The sequence below is a fragment of the Callospermophilus lateralis genome, chromosome 11, assembly GCF_048772815.1.
Source record: "Callospermophilus lateralis isolate mCalLat2 chromosome 11, mCalLat2.hap1, whole genome shotgun sequence".
Classification (NCBI taxonomy): Eukaryota; Metazoa; Chordata; class Mammalia; order Rodentia; family Sciuridae; genus Callospermophilus; species Callospermophilus lateralis.
Genome location: NC_135315.1, coordinates 14,233,293 through 14,257,713, shown reverse-complemented (window position 1 = coordinate 14,257,713; position 24,421 = coordinate 14,233,293). Strand labels below are relative to the sequence as shown.

The following is a 24,421-nucleotide window of genomic DNA, read 5'->3' as shown; positions in this document are numbered from 1 at the left end:
GGGGACGCTGGGTTTGATTCTCAGCAACACATAAAATAAAATAAAGGTATTATGTCCAACTATGACTAAAACAAAATATTTTTTTAAGTATTCCATAAAAATTATATAATCCGATTTTTAACAAATTAACTTGGGGGACTAGGGACATGGCCCAGTGGTAAAGAACTGTTTGGTGTATGTGAGGCCCTGGGTTTAAGTCCCAGTACTATAGGATGGGTTGGGGAAAACTTGGGTATATTTCATATCAGATACAAAAACTAACTCAAAATGGATCATAGACCTCAGTGTAAAATCTAAAACCTTAAAACTTGTAAACAGAGGAAAATATATTTATAACCTGTGTTAGGCTATGATTTCTTAGATATCACACAACAAGTGAATAAATTAAACTAAAAAATTTTAAAGAAAATTTCTGTTTTTAAAAATGCACCAACAAGAAAATGAAAAGACGAATCATAGACTAGAAGAAAATCTTTGGAAAGCATATATCTGACGTGTAAATATCCAAGAACTCTCAAAAACTCAATAATAAAAACTAAACAGCTCAAGGGGGCTGGGGTTGTAAGCTCAGTGGTAGAATACTTGCCTAGCATGTGTGAGGCCCTGGGTTTGATCCCCAGTACCACATAAAACTAAAATAAACAAAATAAAGGTATTGTGTCCGTCTACAACTAAAAATATCTTTAAAAAAAAATAAACTAAACAGCTCAAATGAGGGAGTAGAAGACAAAGATTTCCCCAAAGGAGATACATGGATGGCAAAGAAACACATGAAAGATGCTCAACATCATTTGTCATTACAGAGATGTACACTAAAACCAGAATGAGATACCACTACATACCAATTAGAATGTCTAAAACTAACAAGGTTAATCATACCAAGAGTTAGTAAGGATACACAGCAACACCTCATGCATTGCTGGTGGGAATGTAAAATGGAACAATACTTTGAAAAGTGATCAGGCACTTTCTTTGAAAATTATACATAAATCTACCATATGATTTAGCCTTTTTACTCCTAGGTACTTTTCTACTCAAGAGAAATGAGAGCATATATTCATACAAAAACAGGTACATAAAGACCTTTATCTTTTATAGCCAAACACTGGAAACAGCGCAGATGATATTCCATTGTAACACTAAAAAGAAATGAACTATATATGTAAGAGAGATGAAGCCCAAAATTATTTTGGGTAAAAGAAAAGAAATCAAACAAATATACTGTTAAGATTCGATTTATCTAATATCCAAAAGGTAGTGTTGTGGGTTGTCCCCTCCCAAAACATGTTGAAGTCTCAACTCTTCAGACCTGTGAATGTGACCTTATTTGGAAATAGGGTTTTTGCAGATATAATCAAGTTAAGACAAGATAACAATGCATTGGGTTGGTCCTAAATCCAACTGGCATCCTTATAAGAGAGGGGAAATTTGGATGTAGATACAATGAAAATAAACCTATAAGATGACTGAAGGCAAACATCAGAGTGAAATGTCTACAAGTCAAGGAACACCAATGTTTCTTTCCAGAAACCACCAGAAGCTAGAAGGGGGCATGGAACAGATTCCCTCAGATCTTCCAGAAGGAACCAACCCAGCTGACTCCTCCAGTCTGGACTTCCCTCCAGAACTGTGAGGGAATGAATTTCTTTGTTCACCCAACTTGTGTATTTTGTTGCAGTAACCCTGGGAAACTAATACAAGGTGAAAGCAGCATAGGGAGGGAGAGGAAAAGAAATTACAAATTGGCATGAGGAAACTTTTGAAGGATGAATATGTTCACTTTCATGTGATGATAGTTTCTTGGGTATATAACATGTTAAATTGTATAAAAATTTACAGTTGACTGTATGTCAATTATATTTCAATAAAGCTGGAGTCTTTTTTTTTTTGGTACTGGGGATTGAACTCAGGGGTACTCAACAACTGAGCCACATCTCCAGCCCTATTTTGTATTTTATTTAGAGACAGGGTCTCACTGAATTGCTTAGTGCCTCGATATTGCTGAGGCTGGCTTTTAACTCTTGATCCTCCTGCCTCAGCCTCCCAAGCCGCTGGGATTACAGGCATGCACCACTGCGCCCAGCAAAGCTGTTTTTTTGCAGAATCACATCGGTTACACATCCACATTCTGCAATCTGTATTTGGGGTAAAAATGGGAGTTCATAACCCACTTGAATCTAATGTATGAAATATGATATGTCAAGAGCTTTGTAATGTTTTGAACAACCAATAAAAAAAAAAGCTGTTTTTTTTTTAAATCCAGAGACAGCAAGCTCATTCACAAAGCCTTGTGTGAAAGACTGAAGACCTGCAAATAGAAAAGGCTTAAAACTGAAACAGTAAATAATCTCAGATTCAGCCACCAGAAGCTATTATTTCTCATACACACAGGGAAAATAAAAATTCAATTACCCAATAAAGCAGTCTGTTTCTTCAAACTGTACGAGGGTGCAAAAGGCAGTTATGTAAAGACTAATGTCTGTGCTAGGAAAGAAACACTGCAGGTGTCAATCCTCTATCCTTCAAGATGTCTAACAATGCCTAGTGACTTAATTAGGAAATCAAACAATTTTCTTAAAATAAGTGAACCTGACATGCAAAGAAGACTCAAATTGTAAAGTCCTTGCCCATAGTGATCTTTAAAAAGAAAAAGTGAAAAGCTTCCTTTATAGTAATAACTTCCTGCAATGCCAATCAAAGGAAAGGAAATAATTACTGTTAAAAGAATAAAAACAGGGGGGCTGGGGTTGTAGCTCAGTGGTAGAGGACTTGCCTAGCACATGTGGGGCCCTGGATTTGGTCCTCAGCACCACATAAAGATAAATAAATAAAATAAAGGTATTGTATCCATCTACAACTATTAAAAAAATAAAATAAAAACAGGAAGAGAAAAAAGGGGAAGAAAAAAATACCTCTCTACAGTCAAACTAGTTGAATTCAAATCCCAGCTCTCACGCTTTTTATATATCTCTAGACAACTTATGTAACTGAGGCTCCATTTTTCTCATTGGTGAGAGGGAGACAACATAGAGTTACAATAAGGATGACACAGTGCTCAGAGCACACTATGCAGAATGAATGCTAATCATCAGAACTGTAACAATATAGTTACTGGGTTTAAAAATCTATAAAGTTTGCTTGAAGGAGGAAAATTTAAAAAAAAAAAGATTTTAAATTATTTCTTAGAAGAATATGTCCTTTGCCAAGTTATTTACTGAATCCCAATGACAACATTTTGCAATAGTTTATCAACACTGTGCCATCACTGACAGAGTATGTGCTGAGGCCTCACAGGTACTGCATAATCTTCATAATATTAAAAAAAAATAACAACAATAGTATTTCAGGAAGGGCTTGGGAGTTAAGGAGGGAGAGATTAAAGTACTATATAAGAAAGAACTTAAATAATATTCTCATAAACATTTTATATATAATAGGCCCAGTACATATTTCTAAGAGGTAACTTTTCTTATCACTTCCTTTCAAAACTTTAATTACCAGTTCTTCTTAGTTTGAATAGGAGAGTCCTTTCTAAAACATAACTTGCTCCACTACATTATTTTCTAGCTCAGATAAGTACCCTTTCTATGATTGACTGCAATCAGTTCTCACTTCCTAAATGTTGAAATAGGCACACACACACACACACAAACAAAACCTAATTAAAAATCAAAATCATCTAAAAATATTTATGAAAGTTATATAACAATAAAATCCATACATCATAGCTTCTCCTACAATTCAAACTAAAGGTTAAACTACTTTCACCAATTCATAATTAGCCTAATAGCAACAGCAATACTCCAATAAGATTTTTTGGAAAAAAGAAAAAATTTCAGACAGAAAACAATAAGACTACGAAGTAAGAGAACAATATATTTGACAGATCAAAGATTTAGATTCAAAATTCCTTTAACCCAGACTTTTTTTTTTTTTTTTTTTTTTTTTTTTTAATACCAGGGGTTGAACCCAGTGGTGCTTAATCACTGAGGCACATCCCTAGGCCTTTTTTTTTTTTTTTTTTTTTTAATTTTGAGACAGGGTCTCACTAAATTGCTTAAAGCTTAGTTAAAAGGCTAAGGCTAGCTTTAAACTTGTGATTCCTCCTGCCTCAGTCTCCCAAGTTGCTGGGATTACAGGCATGTGCCACTGCACCTAGGCCTAGTACATATTTCTAGTACATATTTTATTGTTATATAACTTTCATAAATATTTTTAGATGATTTTTATTTTTAATTAGGTTTTGTTTGTGTGTGTGTTGCCTGTTTCAGCATTTAGGAAGTGAGAACTGATAGCAATACAATCATAGAAAGGGTACTTATCTTTTTTTTTTTTTAAGAGAGAAGAGAGAGAGAATTTTTTAATATTTATTTCTTTTAGTTATTGGCGGACACAACATCTTTGTATGTGGTGCTGAGGATTGAACCTGGGCCGCACTCATGCCAGGCGAGCGTGCTACCGCTTGAGCCACATCCCCAGCCCAAAAGGGTACTTATCTTTAACACACATTTAAAACACATCCCCAAAGTCTTTTAAAATAGAAATAAAGCATCAACGTAAAAAAAAAAAAAAAAAGAGTCTTCTATCCAACATATCCTAAGATATACAAGGATTAATGTAACAACAGTTAAATTTTAAAACTGATGCCTTATGATGTGAGAGGAGGGTGTACTAGGGATTGAACTCAAGGGTACTTAACCACTGAACCACATCCGCAGCCCTTTTTTGTATTTTATTTAGAAACAGGGTCTCATTGAGTTGCTTATGGCCTGGCTAAGTCACTGTGGCTGACATTTGAATTCATGATCCTCCTGCCTCAGCCTCCCGAGCCACTTAGTATTATAGACATGCGTAACTGCTCCCAGCTGAATATCCTTTTTAAAACTATAATCTAGGTTAAAATTGTTTCCTTTACCTCATCATGATAAACTCACTTGTACATACAAATTTTATTTTACATTTTATATCTGAATAAAAACTAACTCTTTTATCACTTCTAAGTTAACTTCTGATAGAAATTTAAATGCTGTGAATAATTTTTATATATTTGTTCTAATATAACATGACTATAAACCTCAGAGAAGATTTATCAGGTTGGAGACTTTACAGATGACACTCTGTCAATTGTAGTTCTGAAATTCTGTCCTTCTTAAAAAACAAAATGAGGGGCTTGGGTTGTGGCTCAGTGGCAGAGCGCTTGCCTCGCACGTGTGAGGCACTGGGTTCAATCCTCAGCACCATATAAAAATGGATAAACAAAATAAAGATATTGAGTCCATCTATAACTAAAAAATATTTTTAAAAAAAAATACAACAAACAAACAGATACACAAATGTTTAAGCTTTTTCACAGAATAATAAGTCAAAGATATTAAAGGGAGGAGCAATACTTTGATACACACACCATACACACACACACAAAATTTCAGGACAGGCGAAATGGTGCCTGCTTGGAATCCCAGTGATTCAGGAGGCTCAGGAAGAAAATTAGAAGTTTAAGGCCAGCCTCAGCAATTTAACTAGGAATGTAGCTCAATGACCAACGGTCTCTCAGTGCCACCCCAGTGCAAAGAGAAAAAATTCACTTGAGAACTATCTACTGGGAATGACCATAAAACTTGGAGATAAGACAAAGGCAAATGTTAATGATATTAATGCTACTTTCTAAACAGAATTGTAAAAATAATAATCATCAGAAAAGCAGTCAATTGTTCTTCAAATTATCTCCTATAATTTACTCAAACAGAAAAGGCAACCGACATTTCTAATCATCCCATCTAGTCCTTCCTTCAGAACACTAATTTTAATTCAGTTATTTGATACAACTAACTACTCACAAGACAGAATACCTATAACTATTCTACTGAAATGTTCACTGGCAACATCAAGTCAAACTCCAAACTCCTACTACCTAAAGAGGTGATTCTGAGGACAGAAAATAGAATAGAGTACCTCCTGAGGCTTTTCTGGGCCTCCAAAAGAGCCAGAATTCTGAGTTTTCAATAAATACACATCTACCAAAAACTTGGGTATGTTACATACTAAAGAAGGAAAAATGTAGAGAATATGGGCACTCTTCTTAAGTAATTCAGGGTCCAGTGGGGTAGGGGAAGCAGGAAGGTAACAAATAATGATAATACTAAAACAAAACAAAGCTCTCTATAGAGAATGTCAACATCTCATGTATTCCTTATCATCTCCCCCAAATCCCAGTTAGTTACTCCCATATGCCACTTAAATCCACACACAAAGGAAAAAGTCCCAACAGATTAAAGACTTACCCAGTAAAGAAAAAAACTATAAATGCATCAAAAATTCATCTACACTTCAAATTTTAAAATTTAAAGGGCATATTAGAAAAGTAAGTAAAGGATGTAAACTATTTATATGAAATGTCATACAACTGATCAACAGGCCAACAAAAAACTGTTCGATCTGATTAGTCCATGGTCAAAAGATGTAAAGAGGACCTCTACCAAAAAAAGAAAAGAAATCCAAGCAGCCAATAAACATATGAGAAGGTGTTAAATCTCGTTAAAAATTAGGAAAATGCTGGCAAATTATAATTACAAAGCATTAGTAAGCAAATACCAAATACTAGTAAGGTTCCCAAGCAACAGGAACTCATAAAATGCTGGTAAAAGACTCTAGAAAAATTGTGCTTCCATATTAGAATGGGAGAAAAAAATACTCTATGATATTGTAATTCAACCACTAGGCAAGTGCCCCAGAGCAGTGTTATTCAAAGGGTAGATTGCACATCCATACTTCTCAGTATTTCTTCAAGTGCTTACAAACTGTAAACCTGCCAAATACTCGTGAATTTGTAACCAAAATTTTAGAATCTTCTATCCACAATAAAGTAAGATCTATTGACATAATGAGACTGCTAAGATAACTGTATACATTTAAATGAAGGAACCATAGATATTTTAAATGCTTCATTCTGTTCTCGTAAACAACTGCTAGATACCTCTCATTTAAATGTTTTGCTTTATGAAACCCAGCTCCAAAAAAATTAATGAATCAAAGATATTTTCCATTCTGAGTTATTTAACTACTTGAAGGTGGGAAGAGGGGTGGACTGGTTACTGGGCATAAAACCCAGGGTCTCATACTTGCTAGGCAAATGCTTTACCACAAAGCTACATTCCGAACCTTTCAAAACACTTTTATTATGAGATAGGGGCTTGCTATGCTGCCTAGGCTGGTTTCAAACTTTCAATTCTTTTGCCTCAGCCTCCCAAGCAGTGGTTACAAGAGTGTGCCAACTTGTACAGTTTGTTTTAAAATTTTAACATTCTTCATAAGTACTTGACTTTTGAGTACTTACGATGTATGTTAGGAATGAGGAAGACAGACCATGTAATATTTTTTAGACATGATAGAGTAAGTTATTCTGGAGTCAGAGAGAACCTTGTTCTTCAAAGTCTAAGGCCAAGAACCTTGTTGATATACTATTGTCAAAGTGTTTTTGCCGGGGCTGGAGATGTAGCTCAGACGTGGAGTCGGTCTCTCTCTCTCTCCCTTTCCCCACTCATACACACACACACAACAGTTTCATCAAAATTGTTGAAAAAGATACTTTGGTGCTTTGCTTAGTAATGAAGTTTCCTTTTCTCTCTTTATTTACCCCTCCCCTTCCTCAGAAGACAACGTAGGAACTAACAAAGTTAGGAAAAAACTAGACAGCTAAAGAAAAAAGAAAAGCAAAGATACAAATAACACCTACAAATAATGCTCAATAACATAGTTAACAGCCAACTAAAGCCAGGATGTTCGGTATGAATCTGGACATGGCCACTTACTGCCTGGCAACATACAGAAAGTCAACCTCTAGATTTCAGTTTCCTTATACATATAAATGGCAGTAACTACCTCAAGGAATTTGTCGGGAAAAATATTGCTAATATATATAAAGCAAAAGAACAACACTTCACAAATAATAAAAGCTATTGAAAAGCCACTAACAGCAGTTTTGTTGCAACAGCAACACAAAAATACACTGTTCAGCCTCAACTTCTGTCAAGCTACTGCCTATCAGGAAAAAACACCCTCTCACTTGAGTACTTTCTTTTCTTTTCTTTTTTTTAAGTTTTAGGTGGTCACAATATCTTTATTTTGTTTTTATGTGGTGCTGAGAATCGAACCCAGTGCCTCACACATGCTAGGCGAGTGCGCTACCACTTGAGCCACATCCCTAGCCCCTCAACTTGAGTACTTTCAATACATACCTTTACCAAACATTTCAAGATCAGTTCCTACTGAAGCATAGTAGAATTAAAATACTCATATGTCTGAGTAAACTCTGTCACACTCTTACATAAAATTTGATCAGTAAAAATAACTCATAAATTGAAGAGAGGAGACATTCTTTCACATTTATTATAGAAAGTATCCATCAATTTCCTCTTGTTCCAGCAGGTATTTTTATATGTATTGTTTCAAAAAACTTACTTTAAAACTAAATGCAAGTTGGCAGAGAGTCGAGGATCTGTAAATTGTGTTGTTCTGTTGTTATGGTCAACGAAATAAACTCTGCCTGTTGCAGTATTACGGATCTCCCATCCAGGAGGCAAAGGACCAAGCTCTTCACAATTGATGTTGCTAAGATCCCTGCAAAAACAAATATAAAGTAAAAAATACCTCATTGCTGTGCCTGCTGAGCCAAGCAAGTGTAAATGACATACAACAATTCCATGAAGTCTGAGAAAATGTATTGTTTCAGAAACTTGAGATGTTGAGCTGGAATCTTTTAATTCCCAGTGGTTTAACAAACTTGCATGTTCAAAATCCAATCCATAAACAGCTCAGAAGAACTTATCACAAAGCCTACATTTTTAGTAGGTTAGTTTCTCGACTTTAATGTAACACAGATTTTAAATTAATATAAAAGTAATCACAACAGTTGCCAACATAAACTATACTTCAATATTTGTTTGACAGAAAATACTGTGTTACAAGTATCAGTGATAAAAGGAATTAAATGTTTTCTAAAATTTCCCAACTATTTCTTTCTTTACTACATCAAAAATATGTGTAAATAATGTCTATTCCATGAGTAATTTTAAGCTCTTCAACAAAGCAAAACTGGAAATGTTTTTGAAATTATGATCCTATCACAAGTTCAAGGCTAGCAACTTATCAAGGCCCTACACAACTTAATGAAACCCTGTCTCAAAATAAAAAAAATAAATAAAAAGGCTCAGTGGTAAAGCAGTTCTGAGTTAAATCCCAAATACAAAAAAAAAGAAGAAGAAGAAATTATGATCTTGAAAATAATCACAGCTTTTTTTTTTAAAGGATAACTAGTTCATTTTGACTTTTGAAGTCTGTGAACTTGTGAATAAAGAACCTGTTTGATATACCAAAAGAACAAACACTAAGGCTTACTACTGCTGCAATGAAAAAAGCTAATAAACTTTTGGGGGGGAGGGGGTGGGGGTACCAGAGATTGAACTCAGGGGCACTCCCAAGCCACATCCCCAGCCCTATTTTGTATTTTATTTAGAGACAGGGTCTCACTGAGTTGCTTAGCACCTCAGCTTTTGTTGACTCTGGCTTTCAACTCTCAATGCTCCTGCCTTAGCCTCCCAAGCCGCTGGGATTACAGGCAGTTAATAGACTTTTTTTTTTAAAGCTATATATGGATACAATATCTTTATTTATGTTTTTATGTGGTTCTGAGAATTGAACCCAGTGCCTTGCATATGCTAGGCAAGCACTCTACCACTGAGCCACAACCCCAGCCCAGTTAATGCATTTTAATGAACCAAAGGCCACAGTTATTATATTGCACACACTTAAAATACTATTATATATAAACAAGGATTTATAGGACCTTAAAGAATAAGATAAGGAGCCTCAAGTTATTAAACACATTAAGGTGCAAGGAAGTTAATATGCTCAGAGTAGGCATGTCCTATACCTGACACTAGACATTGCTTCCCTTGGGTTATTCATAATGAAACCAGCAATAAGGACTATAAAATCCTGTCCTCTACACTGTTAGAACAAAAATCTTTCAGAGTGCAGATCCCAAACTTACTGTCATCATCTTCTGGGACAATGAAGTCACTGTCTTCCACGACCCCACTAAAGCCTCATGTAACAATGAGTAATATGCTCAGGTCATTTCAAGCCCAAGTGAACCACTTCAGGCTACTGGAATTACCTGTAAATGCTAAGGAACTGCCACTCTTTGAAAGTGACCAAGAAAGCTCAAGCATCTAGACACTAAAACTGTTTGCCTTTTGTGGTCTTTTAGGGGCTTGGGGGAAGGGGGCTTGAAAAGATAAAAGCAGCGTGTCTAATGTAAATTTAGACTAGAACATAATTGTGCTGATAAGATTCTTCAAAATCACGTTTTAAAAGTTAAACTAGACAAAGATTTCCGCCCCCCGCCCCTCAAGTAACAGCTTGTTCTGGGTGAAACATGATGATGGGCACATATGGGCCCTCATAGATTTGTTGAAATGATGACTTTGACTTTTGTTTAGAGGTGCTCCAAGAGGATTCTCCTGACCTCCTCCAGGGCTCAGGATGCTGAGGGAGGAGGATGGTGAGTTCAGAGACAGCCTCAGCAAATCAGCAAGGCCTTAAGCAACTTAGTGAGACCCTGTCTCTAAATAAAATATAAAAAGGGCTGGGATGTGGATCAGTAGTTGAGCACCATGGGTTCAATCCCCAATATGAGAGAGAGAGAGAGAGAGAGAGAGAGAGAGAGAGAGATATCCTCCTACTACAAAACAACTAAAGTTTAAAGGGAAACATAATATTTGAAGACATAGCTAGTCACAAAAGAAGCAAGGGAAAGCTCCAAGAATCCTACTAAAAGAGGTAGGGAGGGAGGGAGAAAAAGAGGGAAGGGAGGGAGGAAAATGAAGGTGGAGCTGGTACCTGAGTGGCCAGTGTGGAGAGAGAAAGGCCATCAGCAAGGTTGGGAAAGGAAACTAATAACTTCCCCCAAAAACTGAGATCTCAAAATAATGAGGTAATTCCAGGTAAACTACCTAAAATTCTACTTCAGGTCTCGAGAACCCCAACTAATCAAGATCAAATAATAAATTCACAATCTAAAATCACCAAACTCTTCAGAAAAGAACAACACTGTTAAAGTCAGGAGAAACAATAAACCAGAATCAGATCCCCAAGCACTGTCAGAAACCAAAAGAGAACAGCGATGATATGCAGTTTTTTAAAAAATTAAAAGGTACCATTAAAAAATGAACTATCAATGAAACATTATTAAAAAATAAATGAAGGGGCTGGATTGTGGCTTGGTGGTGGAGCACCCGCCTAGCATGTGTGAGGCCCTGGGTTTGATCCTCAGCACTATATATAAATACATAAAATAAAGGTTCATTTACAACTAAAAAAGAAAAAATTTTTTAAAAATAAAAATAAATGGTGATATTTTCTTAAATGGAACTTTTAGAAGTAAAAAACAATGATAGAAATCAAAGAATGAGAATTCTATTGATATAATGTAGAAACTAATTTTATATTATTTTATTTAGAATTTTATTGATCTACAGTCATACATGGGAGAGGACTGACTAAAAACGTAAAAAACTGAAAATAATTTTTATGTCCAACTGGGAACTGATTACAGAAAAATGGAATGTTATGCAGCCGTAAAAATACAAATCTGAGCCAGGCACAGTGGTGCATGCCTGTAATCTCAACAACTCAGGAGGCTGAGGCAGGAGAATTACAAGTTCAAAGCTAGACTCAATGATTTAGCAAGGCCCTAAGCAACTCAGTGATACTCTGTCTCAAAATAAAAAGGGCTGGGGATGTGGATCACTGGTAGAACACCCCTGGGTTAATCCTTGATACAATCAATAAATGAATCTGAACTTCAAAACTATAGCCAATATGCAATAAAATGAATAATTAGGCCTTAATCATTACTTTAAACAGAAATGCAAAGCATAATAAAATGGGACTTCTCAGATAAATTTAAGTGTATGGATATCTTTAAATGATAATTCAAGTTTATCTTTCTCGCTACCGCAAAATCATTTTTCTTCTATATACGTCTTACCAATGACTATAAATAATTTTAAAGAAAAGCTCATTATTTATCTTCAATTTGATAAACAGAATCCAAACACTTCCTTTCATAATTTAACAAATTCTGATTTCTAAAAGTTAGGACCTTAAATTTTTTTCCCAAGCTTAACTTATAAGATTCAAAATTCTCTCTCTACTACTAGTTAAAATTTAACATTTATACCACCAAGAAATGGCAACTTGATACAGTGATTAGTGATAGCATATTTTGCTGGCTGCCACCCTCAAAAGAGTCTAATTAAATTATATAATCAAATATTTTCATTATAATCGTTTTATTTATAAATAAATAGCAGGTATCAGGGCAACCCAACATCAGCTAGTCACATCTGTTTTTTGATTCAGTTACAGACAGAAGTCTGAGTCAGCTTTAGGAAGGAACGTTCTCTTGACACTCCCTGGGTTTTTTTATGTTGAGGGGGTTGATATACAAAACATCCTCACTTTACAAAGGTACACATGTACCACCGAAAGTTGATTTAGAACTTAATTTTGAATTCAAAGCTTTTTGGCAAATCAGGCTGCACTACTTGGTACTTTGTACATGCTCATTAGAAAATAACTCAAGCTGGGCTGGGATTGTGGCTCAGAGGTAAAGCGCTCGCCTAGCATGCGTGAGGCACCAGGTTCGATGCTCAGCACCACATAAATATAAAATAAAGACATTGTGTCTACCTATAACTAAAAAAAATAAATAAATATTTAAAAATAAAAGAAAATAACACAAGCTAGCAGTGAAGCATGCCTATAATCCCAGGTCTACTGGGAAAGCTGAGGAAGAATTGCAAATTCAAGGACAGCCTGGGCAACTCAGGGGGACCATGTCTCAAAATAAAATATAAAAAGGTCTAGGGACTTATCTCAGTGGTAAAGTGCCTCTGGGTTCAATCCCCAGTTTCAAAAAAAAAAAAAAAGGAAAAGAAAAAAAAAAAAACCTAAATGTTTGAAAAACTCAATATTTAGTACCAGAATGTATTTAAAATTATACTAATTATTAAATTGATTTGTATATCATTCCATCTTCTTGAAGTCAGAATACAACTGATATTTTGGTTAACAAATGCAATGCCTACAGTTCAAATGTATAAGTTTTAATTTTTAAATAAAATGGAATTGGAATTAACCTAAGCTGTTTTCTTTATTCTTTTTCTAGTACTGGGGATAGAAGCCAGGGGAGCTCTACAACTAAACTAGATCCTCAGCTCTTTTTAGTTTGTTTATTTGCAGTACTGGAGGTCGAACTCGGGGCCTTGTGCATGCTCGGCAAGTGTTCTACCACTGAGTTATATCCCCAACCCTTTATTTTTTATATCAAGAGAAGGTCTCACTAAATTGCAGAGGCTGGCCTTGAACTTGCCATGATCCTGTCTCAGTCTACAGAATTGGGATTATAAGTGTGTGCCACCATGCTCAGCCACTTGTTTTCTTTTCTGCAACAAAATGAAACTATTAAGGAACACATAGAAGATCACTGAATAATTTGTACGAGATTAAAATTTTTTAACTTAATAAAAAAGCCTGACCAGAAATAAAACTTATCATCTCCTACCTATTTTTTCCCATCTTTTTAAAAATTAATTTATTTTTTCTAATTTGTTATACATGACAGGAGAATGCATTTCAATTCATAGTACACATAAAGAGCACAATTTTTCACGTCTCTGGTTGTACACAAAGTAGAGTCACACCATTCATGTCTTCACACATGTACTTAGGGTAATGATGTCCATCTCATTCCACCATCTTTAATCTCTACCTATTTTAAACGCAATGTTTTAGCCCATGTTTTGGCTTGCCTTTTTTTTTGGATACTTGGGATTGAACACAGTGGTGTTTTACCACTGAGCTACATCCCCAGCCCTGCCCCACCTCTTTTTGTTTCCTTTTCCCCAAAACAGGGCCTTGTTAAATTATTGAGACTGGAATTGAACTTGATCCTCCTACCTCATTTAAAATGAGATTGCAAACTGGGGGCAGTGGTGCATGCCTGTAATCCCAGCAGCTCGGGAGGCTGAGGCAGGAAGATCAAAAATTCAAAGCCAGCCTCAGCAAAAGTGAAGCGCTAAACAACTCAGTGAGACCCTGTCTCTAAATAAAATACAAAATAGGGCTGGGGATGTGGCTCAGTTGTTGAGTGCCCCTGAGTTCAATCCCTGGTACCAAAAAAAGGGAATAGGTGAGATTGCTTATGCCACAATGCTCAGCTGTCTCACTTTTTTTTAAAGGGATCAGAAAAGGGGACTGGACACTGGTAGGGGGAACTGGTGAGACTTCAGAGAAACAGGTAAGACTTTCTACTGAATGTCAAACTCAAATGACTGTCAGAGTCAAACATATGTATAAACTATTTTTAAAAGTTAAATATCTTTTTTAAAAACTGCAAGAAACCCAAAGTAAGATGTATATTCATTGTATAAGAGTACTTAAAATATATTCTTACCTAGGTACTCTTGGATCATGCCATGTGCTCACACCAGTTTGAGTGTGTAAGAAATATACCTGACCTTGTTGCGTTGTCCTCTGTTCTGTAAAATAAAGAAAACTAATAAGAAGAACAAAATTCAGAATGTCCAAATCAAATACTTTTACATACTCTGGGATGACATACTAATAGGGAAAAATTTCCAAATTACCAGTCTATTTCATTATGAAAACCAGCTTCACAAATCACTTTTTCTGTTTCCTAGAAACAATTATATGAAAGTTATAGACCTGATACCTAAAACCTAACTAAACTTATAATGTAGTGGAATTGTAATGGAAAATAGAAATTAAGACTGTCACAACACCAATAAGTAAACAAGTCAAAAGGTAAAGAAGTGATCTCTTTTTTTGGAACTAGAGACTGAACTCAGGAGCACTTAACCACTGAGCCAATCCCCAGCCCTTTTTATGTTTTATTTTGTGATAGAGTCTCACTAAGTTGCTTAGGGCCTATGTTGCTAAGGCTAGCCTCAAACTTATGACCCTCCTCCTCAGCCTCTGAGTTGCTGAGATTAAAGACATACACCACCATGCTGGGCCAGAAATGTATTCTTTCAACTATATTTAGGCTAAAACAGACACACACAAAAGATGAGCTACAATGAACACATTATAAAATCACAAACAGGTAAAGGGCTGGGATTGTGGCTCAGTGGTAGAGCGCTTGCCTAGCACATGCGAGGCCCTGGGTTCGATCCTCAGCACCACATTAAAAAATAAATAAATGTATTGTGTCTAACTACGACTAAAAAAATAAATATTTTTTTAAAGTTTTTAAAAATTCAATATACAACAAAACCATTGTTAATATTTATTAGCAGAAATTTATTTATAAGCTTCTAATTAAGTCAATAAACTTAAATTGCAAACTTTAAAAAATTTTAAACATAAAAATGTTTAAATTCAGTTACAGATGACAGTAATAATTTCAGCCTTGGTATCAACCTTATTTCTGTTTTAGTTGTACAAAATTTTTTTTTAACCTAGAGATCACACAATATTATAAAAGTATAACTACTCCTATTCCAAATAGCTTGCCTTATAATTTCAAAGATAAATGGCAAAAGATACTTTATTTTAAGATCTATACATTGACAATAACAGCTAAATTTTATTGAGCACTTTCTATGCCACTCTTTCAGATACTTCACATAAAATATCATTTATTCATGCAATAAACCTACACTATTGGTACTATTACGTTCCCCATATGTTCACAGAGGCTAAATACTATGCTCAGTGTAACATGGCAAAGCTAGGATGTGAACTGAGGTTTGTCTGTTTCACATACTCTAAAGTATTCTCTGAGGCATAGCACAGTTAGTGGACAGTTTTTTTCTTTTCCAAATTATAGAGCTAAAAATGGCCCTGCACAATGGTGTATGCTTATAATCCCAGTGACTTGGGAGGCTGAGGTGGAGGATTACAAGTTCAAGGCCAATCTCAGAAACCTAATGAGGCCTTATGTACTTAGTGAGACCCTGTCTCGAAATAAAAATAAAAAGGGCATTGGATGTGGTTCAGTGGTAAAGAACAACTGGCTTCAATTCCCAGTGCCAAAAGCAAAAAAAAAAAAAAAGAGCTAAAATATGTTATTTGTTGTTGTTTTTTGGTACCAGGGATTGAACATAGGGCACTTTATACTACTGAGCCAAATCCCCAGCCCTTTTTTATTTTTTATTTTGAGACAGAGTCTCACTAAGTTGCAAGTTGTTGAAGCTGACTTTGCACTTGCAATCCTCCTGCCTCACACTTCCCAAGTTGCTGCCTCCTATAAAATATGTTTTAAAATAAAATTAGAATCATGAATTTGCAGAATAGTTTTTTAAATAACTCAACTAAAAATAAGAAAACTTAGATCAGGCAATTCCCAATGTTGGTCATTAGGTGTCACCATCAGCCCAAAATAATTTATCTACAGTCAGTGCTAACAGGGCAAAAATTTAGTTAGCTTTTTAGCAAGCAAGCGATGCCAGTCAAGTTCATAAAATGTTAGCGTTTGCAAGGAGTGATTTAGAAAGTCTGTATTCAATTAGAAGATTCACATTATCTTCCACATGAAATTCTATAATTCCAGCAAATTACCTAAGAGTAAAATCATCTTATACAAAAAAGTGACTAAATCACTATAATTATAGATAACAAAGAACAATAAACACCATAAGAAATACGCCTTTGAAACTATTCCTAAATATGTTTATCCAAAACCAAAAACCACACTGTATGTCTAACTTCAGATGACCTTTATCAATAATAATGCTACCATACCTTTATATAGTGCCTACTTGCAGAGTTGTCTCACTATGATTCAGGTTTCTCACAATACCTTGTGATAAGGTATTAGTCACATTTAATTTTAAAAGAGCATAAAAGCTAAAGTAATTAGTCAAACATTGGTTAGGTAGTCTTCTAACACTTGAAAGATTTTTCAAAGTTGGGAGGTTTTATATTTGCTTTTATTTTCATGCAGAATCTCTAAGCCCAGATTAATAAATTTTTAAGTTAATTTTTGTTCTTAGAAACTAAAATTAGTAAGCCACATTTTATTTTTCCTTTGCTAGTAGTCATACCATAGCCTTCTGGTAGGTCTGGAGGAGTGTGTAAATGTGTCCTGCTCATATAATTTCTATGTCGTTGAGACCTGACTCTCCTCTCTGCCAGCCTGGGATCTGAAGACTGTCCACATGTTGCACCATTTGTTCCACTAATTGGAGTATTCTCATCAACAAAGCAGCTAAGAGGTCTGCCAGGACTAGAATATTCAGATGCCGGTCTATTGAAAAGTAACAAGGAAACAAAGTTATCAATTTAGATATCAAAAGTAGAGTTCTCTACAGTAACAATCACTTATCACATAAGAAAATGGAATGACTGATACAAACATAATGATTTAAGAACTCTGGCAAAAGCAAGCCTGAAAGCTTTAGGCGCCAGAGAAATGCAAGTGATTAGCATGCCAATTTTATATTTAAATATTGGTTTTAATTGCTTTTTATATAAAGTCCAGATATTTATAGATTTGAATACTGGATTACAAAGCCTAACTTGACGTAATATAACCGACCTCTCAGACCTGATTTCCCACCATTCTCCCTCCCAACTTAGCTTCAACCAAACTAATACTCTTTCTGTTCCTTGAACTTCTCAAAAGTCATTTTACCTTTAGTCCTCAAAAACAGTACCTTTTCGTTCCACCTAAAATACTCATTTCTCCTATTATCCCTGGGCTTGGTTCTTTTTTATCATTCAAATCATAATTTACACTTGATGCCTCCTTAAGAGGTCTTTCCAATCTTCTAAAGAAGTCATCCAGTCATTTGATAGTCCAGACAGAACCCAACCTATGATAGTTCACCTTATGATTTTTTTTACTTTACAATAGTGCAAAAGCAACCAATGTTTATAGCAATAGTACTTCAAATTTTTATCTTTTCCTGGGCTAGCAAGTAATACACATAGCATACTCTCAAAATGCTAGACATTTGGCAGGGAACTGCAGCTGCCAGTCAGGCATATGATCACAAAAGTAAATGACAGATAGTCTACAGTACACTATGTTGCGTGTGGTATGTTAAGTATATTCAATGAATTTCTGACTTAAGGTATTTTTAACTTACAATGGGTTTATCAGATATTATCCAATCAAGTTGAGGAACATCCATACCTTGCCTTAGTTCCTCAACACAGCAGTTATCTCTGCTATTTTTCATTTTTTACAATCTTTTTTTGTTCATATTCCCCCACTAGAATATTTATTGAAAAGGGGGGTGGGTAGTCTGCTGATTTTATTCCCTACTATCATCTAGTGCTTGTTGGGTTAGTACAAGTAGCTCAATAAATACCTATTGAATGAATAAAGGAAAGAAGCTATTTGTCTCTATCAAGGAGCTTTCAGACTTATTGGAAGTCTTCCAAAACAAAATATTCAAGAATTCATTTTTACAATAACATTTATAAGAACCAACATTTTATACATGTGGAAATTAATTCTATCAACTAAATGAATTAGAAGGAAATAGGCTTCATTTAAACACTGACACACACACCCATTCACTTATGCTCACTTACAATAAATATGTTTTTCAACTTCAATAAAATCCTTGACAGTTTATGCTACAAATGCAACATCTTTAAAAAAGGCAACATAAACTAAGCTTCACTTGACAATTACAATGTAATAGAGAAATTTTATGATTCCAATGAGCTAATCAATTAATTCCCAATAAGTAAAAGAGGTAAAGCTAATGAAAAGCATTCGATAATCTATTCCTGGTGCCAGTCCTGCCCAGCAGAAGAAAAAAAGCAAACAAAACACTGAACAGAGATGACAAATAAGCTTTGATTTTGCTTTTTTTAAATTAATTTATTTATTTATTTATTTTTAGTTTTTGGCGGACACAACATCTTTGTTTGTATGTGGTGCTGAGGATCAAACCCGGGCCGCACCCATGCCAGGCGAGCGCGCTACCGCATGAGCTGCACATCCCAGCCCCCTGATTTTGCTTTTTAAAATCGGAAAAGGCGAATGGATAATTATGAATGTAATGCACTCCACTATTGTCATGTATGTAAGAAATAAATTTTTTTAAAAAAAGAGGAAAAGGTGGGCTAGTGTTGTGGTTCAGTGGTAGAGTGCTTGCCTTGCACATGTGAGCCACTGGGGTCAATCCTTAGCGCCACATAAAAATAAATAAATAAAGATATTATGTCCACCTACAACTAAAAATATTTTTTTTAAAGTGGGCAAGGAGAACTAAGTCACTTACCCTATTCATTTTCAGTTACTTTAAAAGCATGTCTTTATAGTTCTCAAAAATGAGCTTGCACCCTGATGTCTTTATAAATTAAGCTCCATAAAAAAGGGACTATATGTCTACCATTCTTCAAGGTTTAGAGTCACCTCCTTCACAGTTTTCCTTTGCAACTTCAACCAGCTCCTCATCACCCACTCTAAGATAGGTGCCCCTCCATAGTGTTCTTATCTTGATCACAGACCTTACTTGGACTTGATATAATATGACCTCTTTATGTGACTGAAAGAATAGAGACCCTGTACACGTATTTTATAATGACCATTCAATAACAGATGTAACCACAAGCTCAAAAAAAAAAAAAAAAACCCCACAGATACCCAGAAATAAAATGATTATTCAATTTATTCAAGTGATCAATTAATAAAGATATATATTGGTACTGGGGAATTGAACCCAGAGATACTTTACCACTGAGTCACATCCCTAGCCCTTTTTATTTTTTGAGTCAGGGTCTCACTAAGTTGTTTAGAGCCTTGCTTATTTGCTGAGGCTGGCCTCAAACCTATAATCCTCCTGCCCCAGCCTCCTGAGTTGCTGGGATTATAGGCATAGACCACCATGCCCAGATCAATTAATGTTTATTAAGTAATACCATAGGCCCTGGCGCTCCAATACCAGGATGATCGGTCAAATAATCTTTCTTGATGATTATTACTATTTGGGGGGTGGGTACCAGGGATCCAGAACCCAGCTCTTTTTTTTATATTATAGACTGTCTCGTGAGTTGCTTAGGGCCGCAATGCTGAGGCTGGCTTTGAACTCAAGATCCTCCTGCCTGGGCTTCACAAGCCGCTGAGATTACAGGCGTGTACCACTGCATCCAACTGTTGATGATTTACTTTTTTTTTTTTTTTTAGTTGTAGATGGACACAATACCTTCACTTTATCAATTTATGTGGTACTGAGGATCGAAGCCAGTGCCCCATGCATGCAAGGCAAGCACACCACCACTGAGCCACAACCCCAGCCCCCGATGATTACTTTTTAGAAATGATAGCAAATATCTGCTCTAAAATCTACGAAAACAATCTAGTAAAGATGAGAGATAAAAAGAAAGGAAGTTCAAGAAAGTGACTTGCAAAAACTATCAGAAATATCTATATGTTCTTACCGTGTTGGGCGTTCCCATTGTGTAGTTCTTGTTATGTGGTTAAGATACTGAATTCTTCCAGAGGCAGTTCGCCTTTCTTCCCAGCTTAAATAAAAATATTGAAAGATAAGGCATTAATAGGATTTAATAGGAAACTAGGACACTGAAGATTTTCACTGTGATCACAAAGGTTATCTACTATCACAAATCAGACCAAATGGAAGGATCAAATCACAGAATAAAGATTTTTTCTTCAATTTACTTTAGAACTACATGATATATTTTATGAAATGCTGAGCTTCTAAAATATTTACACTGAGATGTGACAAATATCTTTCCATCAGCTACAGTGAGAATTTTCAATGATGTAACACTCAAATTATACTAATTTCGTGAAAAATGGCACTATTAAAAATGTTTAACCATAAATTAATGTAGCTAGTAAGCACAAAACTAAGCATTGGAATCCAGGTGGCCTAAAAAGAAAAATCACTCTCAATTTTTTAAAGTCAAATTTCAAAAAGCATATATTTAAAAAGCTTTCAAAGCAATCTATCCAAACTAATTTTTTTTTTTTTTTTTTTGATGGTGCTGGGAATTGAACCTAGGGCCTTGTGCATGTGAGTCAAGCACTCTACCAAACTAATTTTTTAAAAAATCAAGAATGCCACTTATCCCTCAACTTTTTATTGCAAATCATATAATGAAAAAGGCAAAGGACTACAGATACGTAATATTTTCACCAAAATATTAGCAGAGTTTTGGGGAGATTAACTTTTTAGCAGAAAATGAAAAAGATGTTAGGGGTTCCTCCCCCCACCATAGTATAATAGTCATGGGCAAGTTAGACTAATGAACTTTATTGCCCATATTGCTATAATCTCTCAATATTAATTAATGATTTCAATCTAAACCTCCCCTTCAAAAGTATCATATTCTACCTCACATCCAGGAAAGACTTAACAAACATATCAAAAAGCTGAAGTGGTCTATAAACAGAGTTAATTATAGCAATTTTTAATAGTTTAAATAAATTGAGCAAATACCACAGCTTAGATGTAAACATTTCTGTCAAAAGTTGGGTGAGATGGAACACGCCTATAATCCCAGCAGCTGGGGAGGCTGAGGCAGGAGGATAGCAAGTGTAAAGCCAGCCTCAGCAACTCAGTGAGGCACTAAGCAACTCAGCAAGACCCTATCTCTAAATAAAATATAACAAAGGGCTGGGGAACAACAAAGTAGCTCAGTGGTTGAATGTCCCCGAGTTTAATCCCAGGTAGAAAAAAAAAAATCCATCAAAAATAATTTGAATTGAAACAAAACCAATTATATACTTCAAATGGATCCAATTTATTGTATGTAAATTACACTTCTTTAAAGTTAACTAAAAATACTTTGAAAGTTAAAAAAAATTAAAGACAAAATTAGTATCAAAGATAAAGAGTAGTGATAGGGCTGGGGCTGGGGCTCAGTGGCAGAGCACTCGCCTAGCACCTGTGAGGCACTGGGATCCATCCTCAGCACAACATAAAAAATGAATATATAAAATAAAGGTGTTGTGTGCATCTACAACTAAAAATATTTTTTTTAAATAGATAAAGAGTAGTGATAAAGATCAAGAGCTTAGGAATTAAAACTTAGGTTTGTGCTCCAGCTCTGCCATTACTATGTGAGCTTAGACAAGTTACTTTACTTCTCTGAGCCTGAGTTTTTTTATATGTAAAATGAAAGAGTGGCAATAATAGTAATAACAGAAACAATAGTAGCTAAAATTAAACACTATATGCAAGATACTAAAGTGCTTTAAGTAAATGATTTCATTTAATTTTCTCAACAATTTATAGGGTATGACCTATTATCAATCATCCTTCTTAAAAAATAAATAATTATAAACTGAAGCTTACAGAAGTTAAATAAATCAATTAAGGTCATAAAGCCAATAAACAGAAGAGTAAGGACTGGAACCCAAGTGATCAAACACCAGAATTGTATGTTCTACACTACCTTCCAAGATGTTTTAAGAATTAAATGATGTAATGTTTATAAAGTGCTTATAACAGTATTTGATCCATACATATTCAATAAATGCTACTTTGTCATAATTACTATTACCCAAATTATCTTTTCCAACCCTCTAAATAGAGCAATGTTTCAAATTTAGTACCTGCATGGTCTCTTTGGAATAATTTAATCAAGCAAAAAAAGTTTTTCCTTTAATAGATAATATGTGTAGAAGAGTTATATTTAGCAAAATATTTTCACTTGCTTCTTTGTCAAAACTTTTTTAATAAAAAAATCGAGTTTAACAGACCAAACTCATAGCTTATTTTATAAATTTGTTATGACAAGATCCTTCTAATTTTCCAATTAGAAAGAAAACCTTCATTATGAAATTGATCAAGCAAATTTCTAAAGCATATAGTAAATATCGACTTTATTATTTTACAGATAATCTTTATATATTTCTCTAATGATTTTAGTGATATCAGCTTACCCATCTGGTAAATCATTATCAAACAAACGACTGCAGTCCACAACTTGTCCTCCTGTGCCTATTCGGTCTCTGGACTGAAGACTTACTATTGTAAACAATAGAAACATTACTAAGATTCATAGAAAAAACTATTACAATCTAAAATATCTATCTTTGAAGGCATCTAGCTTGGCTTTTTTTAATACCTTAGTAAAATCTGTAGTTTATTTTCACATAATTTTGCTCTTTAAGAGTAATGTTAAAAAATATTAAGGTTTTCTACACTTTCTCATGTTCATGGAGAAAAGTCTGATTTATTGTAATGGGGCAATCCAAGGTCACTATTGGACTTAAGAGACACAACACATTAATGGTATACTCATGTATAAAGAGGTTAGAAAAGCTCACATTCATTTGGGTTTAATTCTTGATAATCTGACCATCTTTTAAAAATACCCCAAATTTGGCAATAAGCCAGTCCTTACACTCTGTGAGTTTTAACAATATGTCATCCTATTACTCTAGAGAATTGTAATACCATCACTATAAACAGGACATATGAACTGTAGAGTGGGCTCTATCAACTAGTTTGGCACTGAAACCTTGGACAAAATACTTACCAACCTAAGGTTGAAAGAGAGAGAGAGAGAGACACACACACACACACAGTAAAACGTTTGATGCCCTACTATTAAACAACAGAAACATTACTAAGATTCATAGAAAGAACTATTACAATCTAAAATATCTATCTTTAGAAGGCATCTGGCTTAGCTTTTTTTAATACCTTAGTAAAATCTGTAGTTTATTTTCACATAATCTCAGCTACTGGGGAGATTGAAGCAGGAGAATTTCAAATTCAAGATCTGCTGGGACTGGGGATGTGGCTCAAGCGGTAGCACGCTCGCCCGGCCCGGGTTCGATCCTCAGCACCACATACAAACAAAGATGTTGTGCCCGCCGATAACTAAAAAATAAATATTAAAAAATTCTCTCTCTCTACCTCTCTCTCTTAAAAAAAAAAAAAAAAAAAAGATCTGCTAGGGCAACTTAATGAGACCCAGTCTCAAAAAGATGAGGATGTAGCCAAGAGGTAGAGGACTCCTGGGTTCAATCCCCAGTACTGGGGGGGCGGAGTGGGGGATTAAAACATTTGTTTTCTATGTAGTATACTCCAGTATTTCTAATGTAAAACAAAGTATCCTATTTTTATAAATGTAAATTTATACCCAGTAAAATGATTTTGTTACTCCTAGATATTAGTTGGCAAGCATTACCTAACATCAAATCAAATACAGTAGAAGCTATTGCATGTATCAAATCAAATACAGTAGAAGCTATTGCATGTAAAAGGACTGTATGCCACGATTTTTTTTTTAGAGAGAGAGAAAAAGAATTTAAAAAAAAAAAATTTTTTTTTTCAGTTTTTGGCGGACACAACATCTCTTTATTTGTATGTGGTGCTGAGGATCGAACCCAGCG

The 24,421-nt window shown here is 34.9% G+C and overlaps 1 protein-coding gene across 3 annotated transcripts in view; it reads right to left on the bottom strand.

The window, feature by feature from the left end:
• Positions 1-24,421, bottom strand: part of Smurf2 (SMAD specific E3 ubiquitin protein ligase 2) — a 106,494-nt gene that overhangs the window by 23,801 nt on the left and 58,272 nt on the right. For all 3 annotated transcript variants that reach the window (XM_076869723.1, XM_077110498.1, XM_077110499.1), the window contains 5 exons: positions 22,961-23,045; positions 20,488-20,571; positions 17,133-17,335; positions 14,519-14,603; positions 8,458-8,616 (listed from right to left, as the gene is read on the bottom strand). In XM_076869723.1, coding sequence (XP_076725838.1) covers positions 8,458-8,616; positions 14,519-14,603; positions 17,133-17,335; positions 20,488-20,571; positions 22,961-23,045 — 616 coding nt within the window. The remainder of the gene's footprint in view (positions 1-8,457; positions 8,617-14,518; positions 14,604-17,132; positions 17,336-20,487; positions 20,572-22,960; positions 23,046-24,421) is intronic.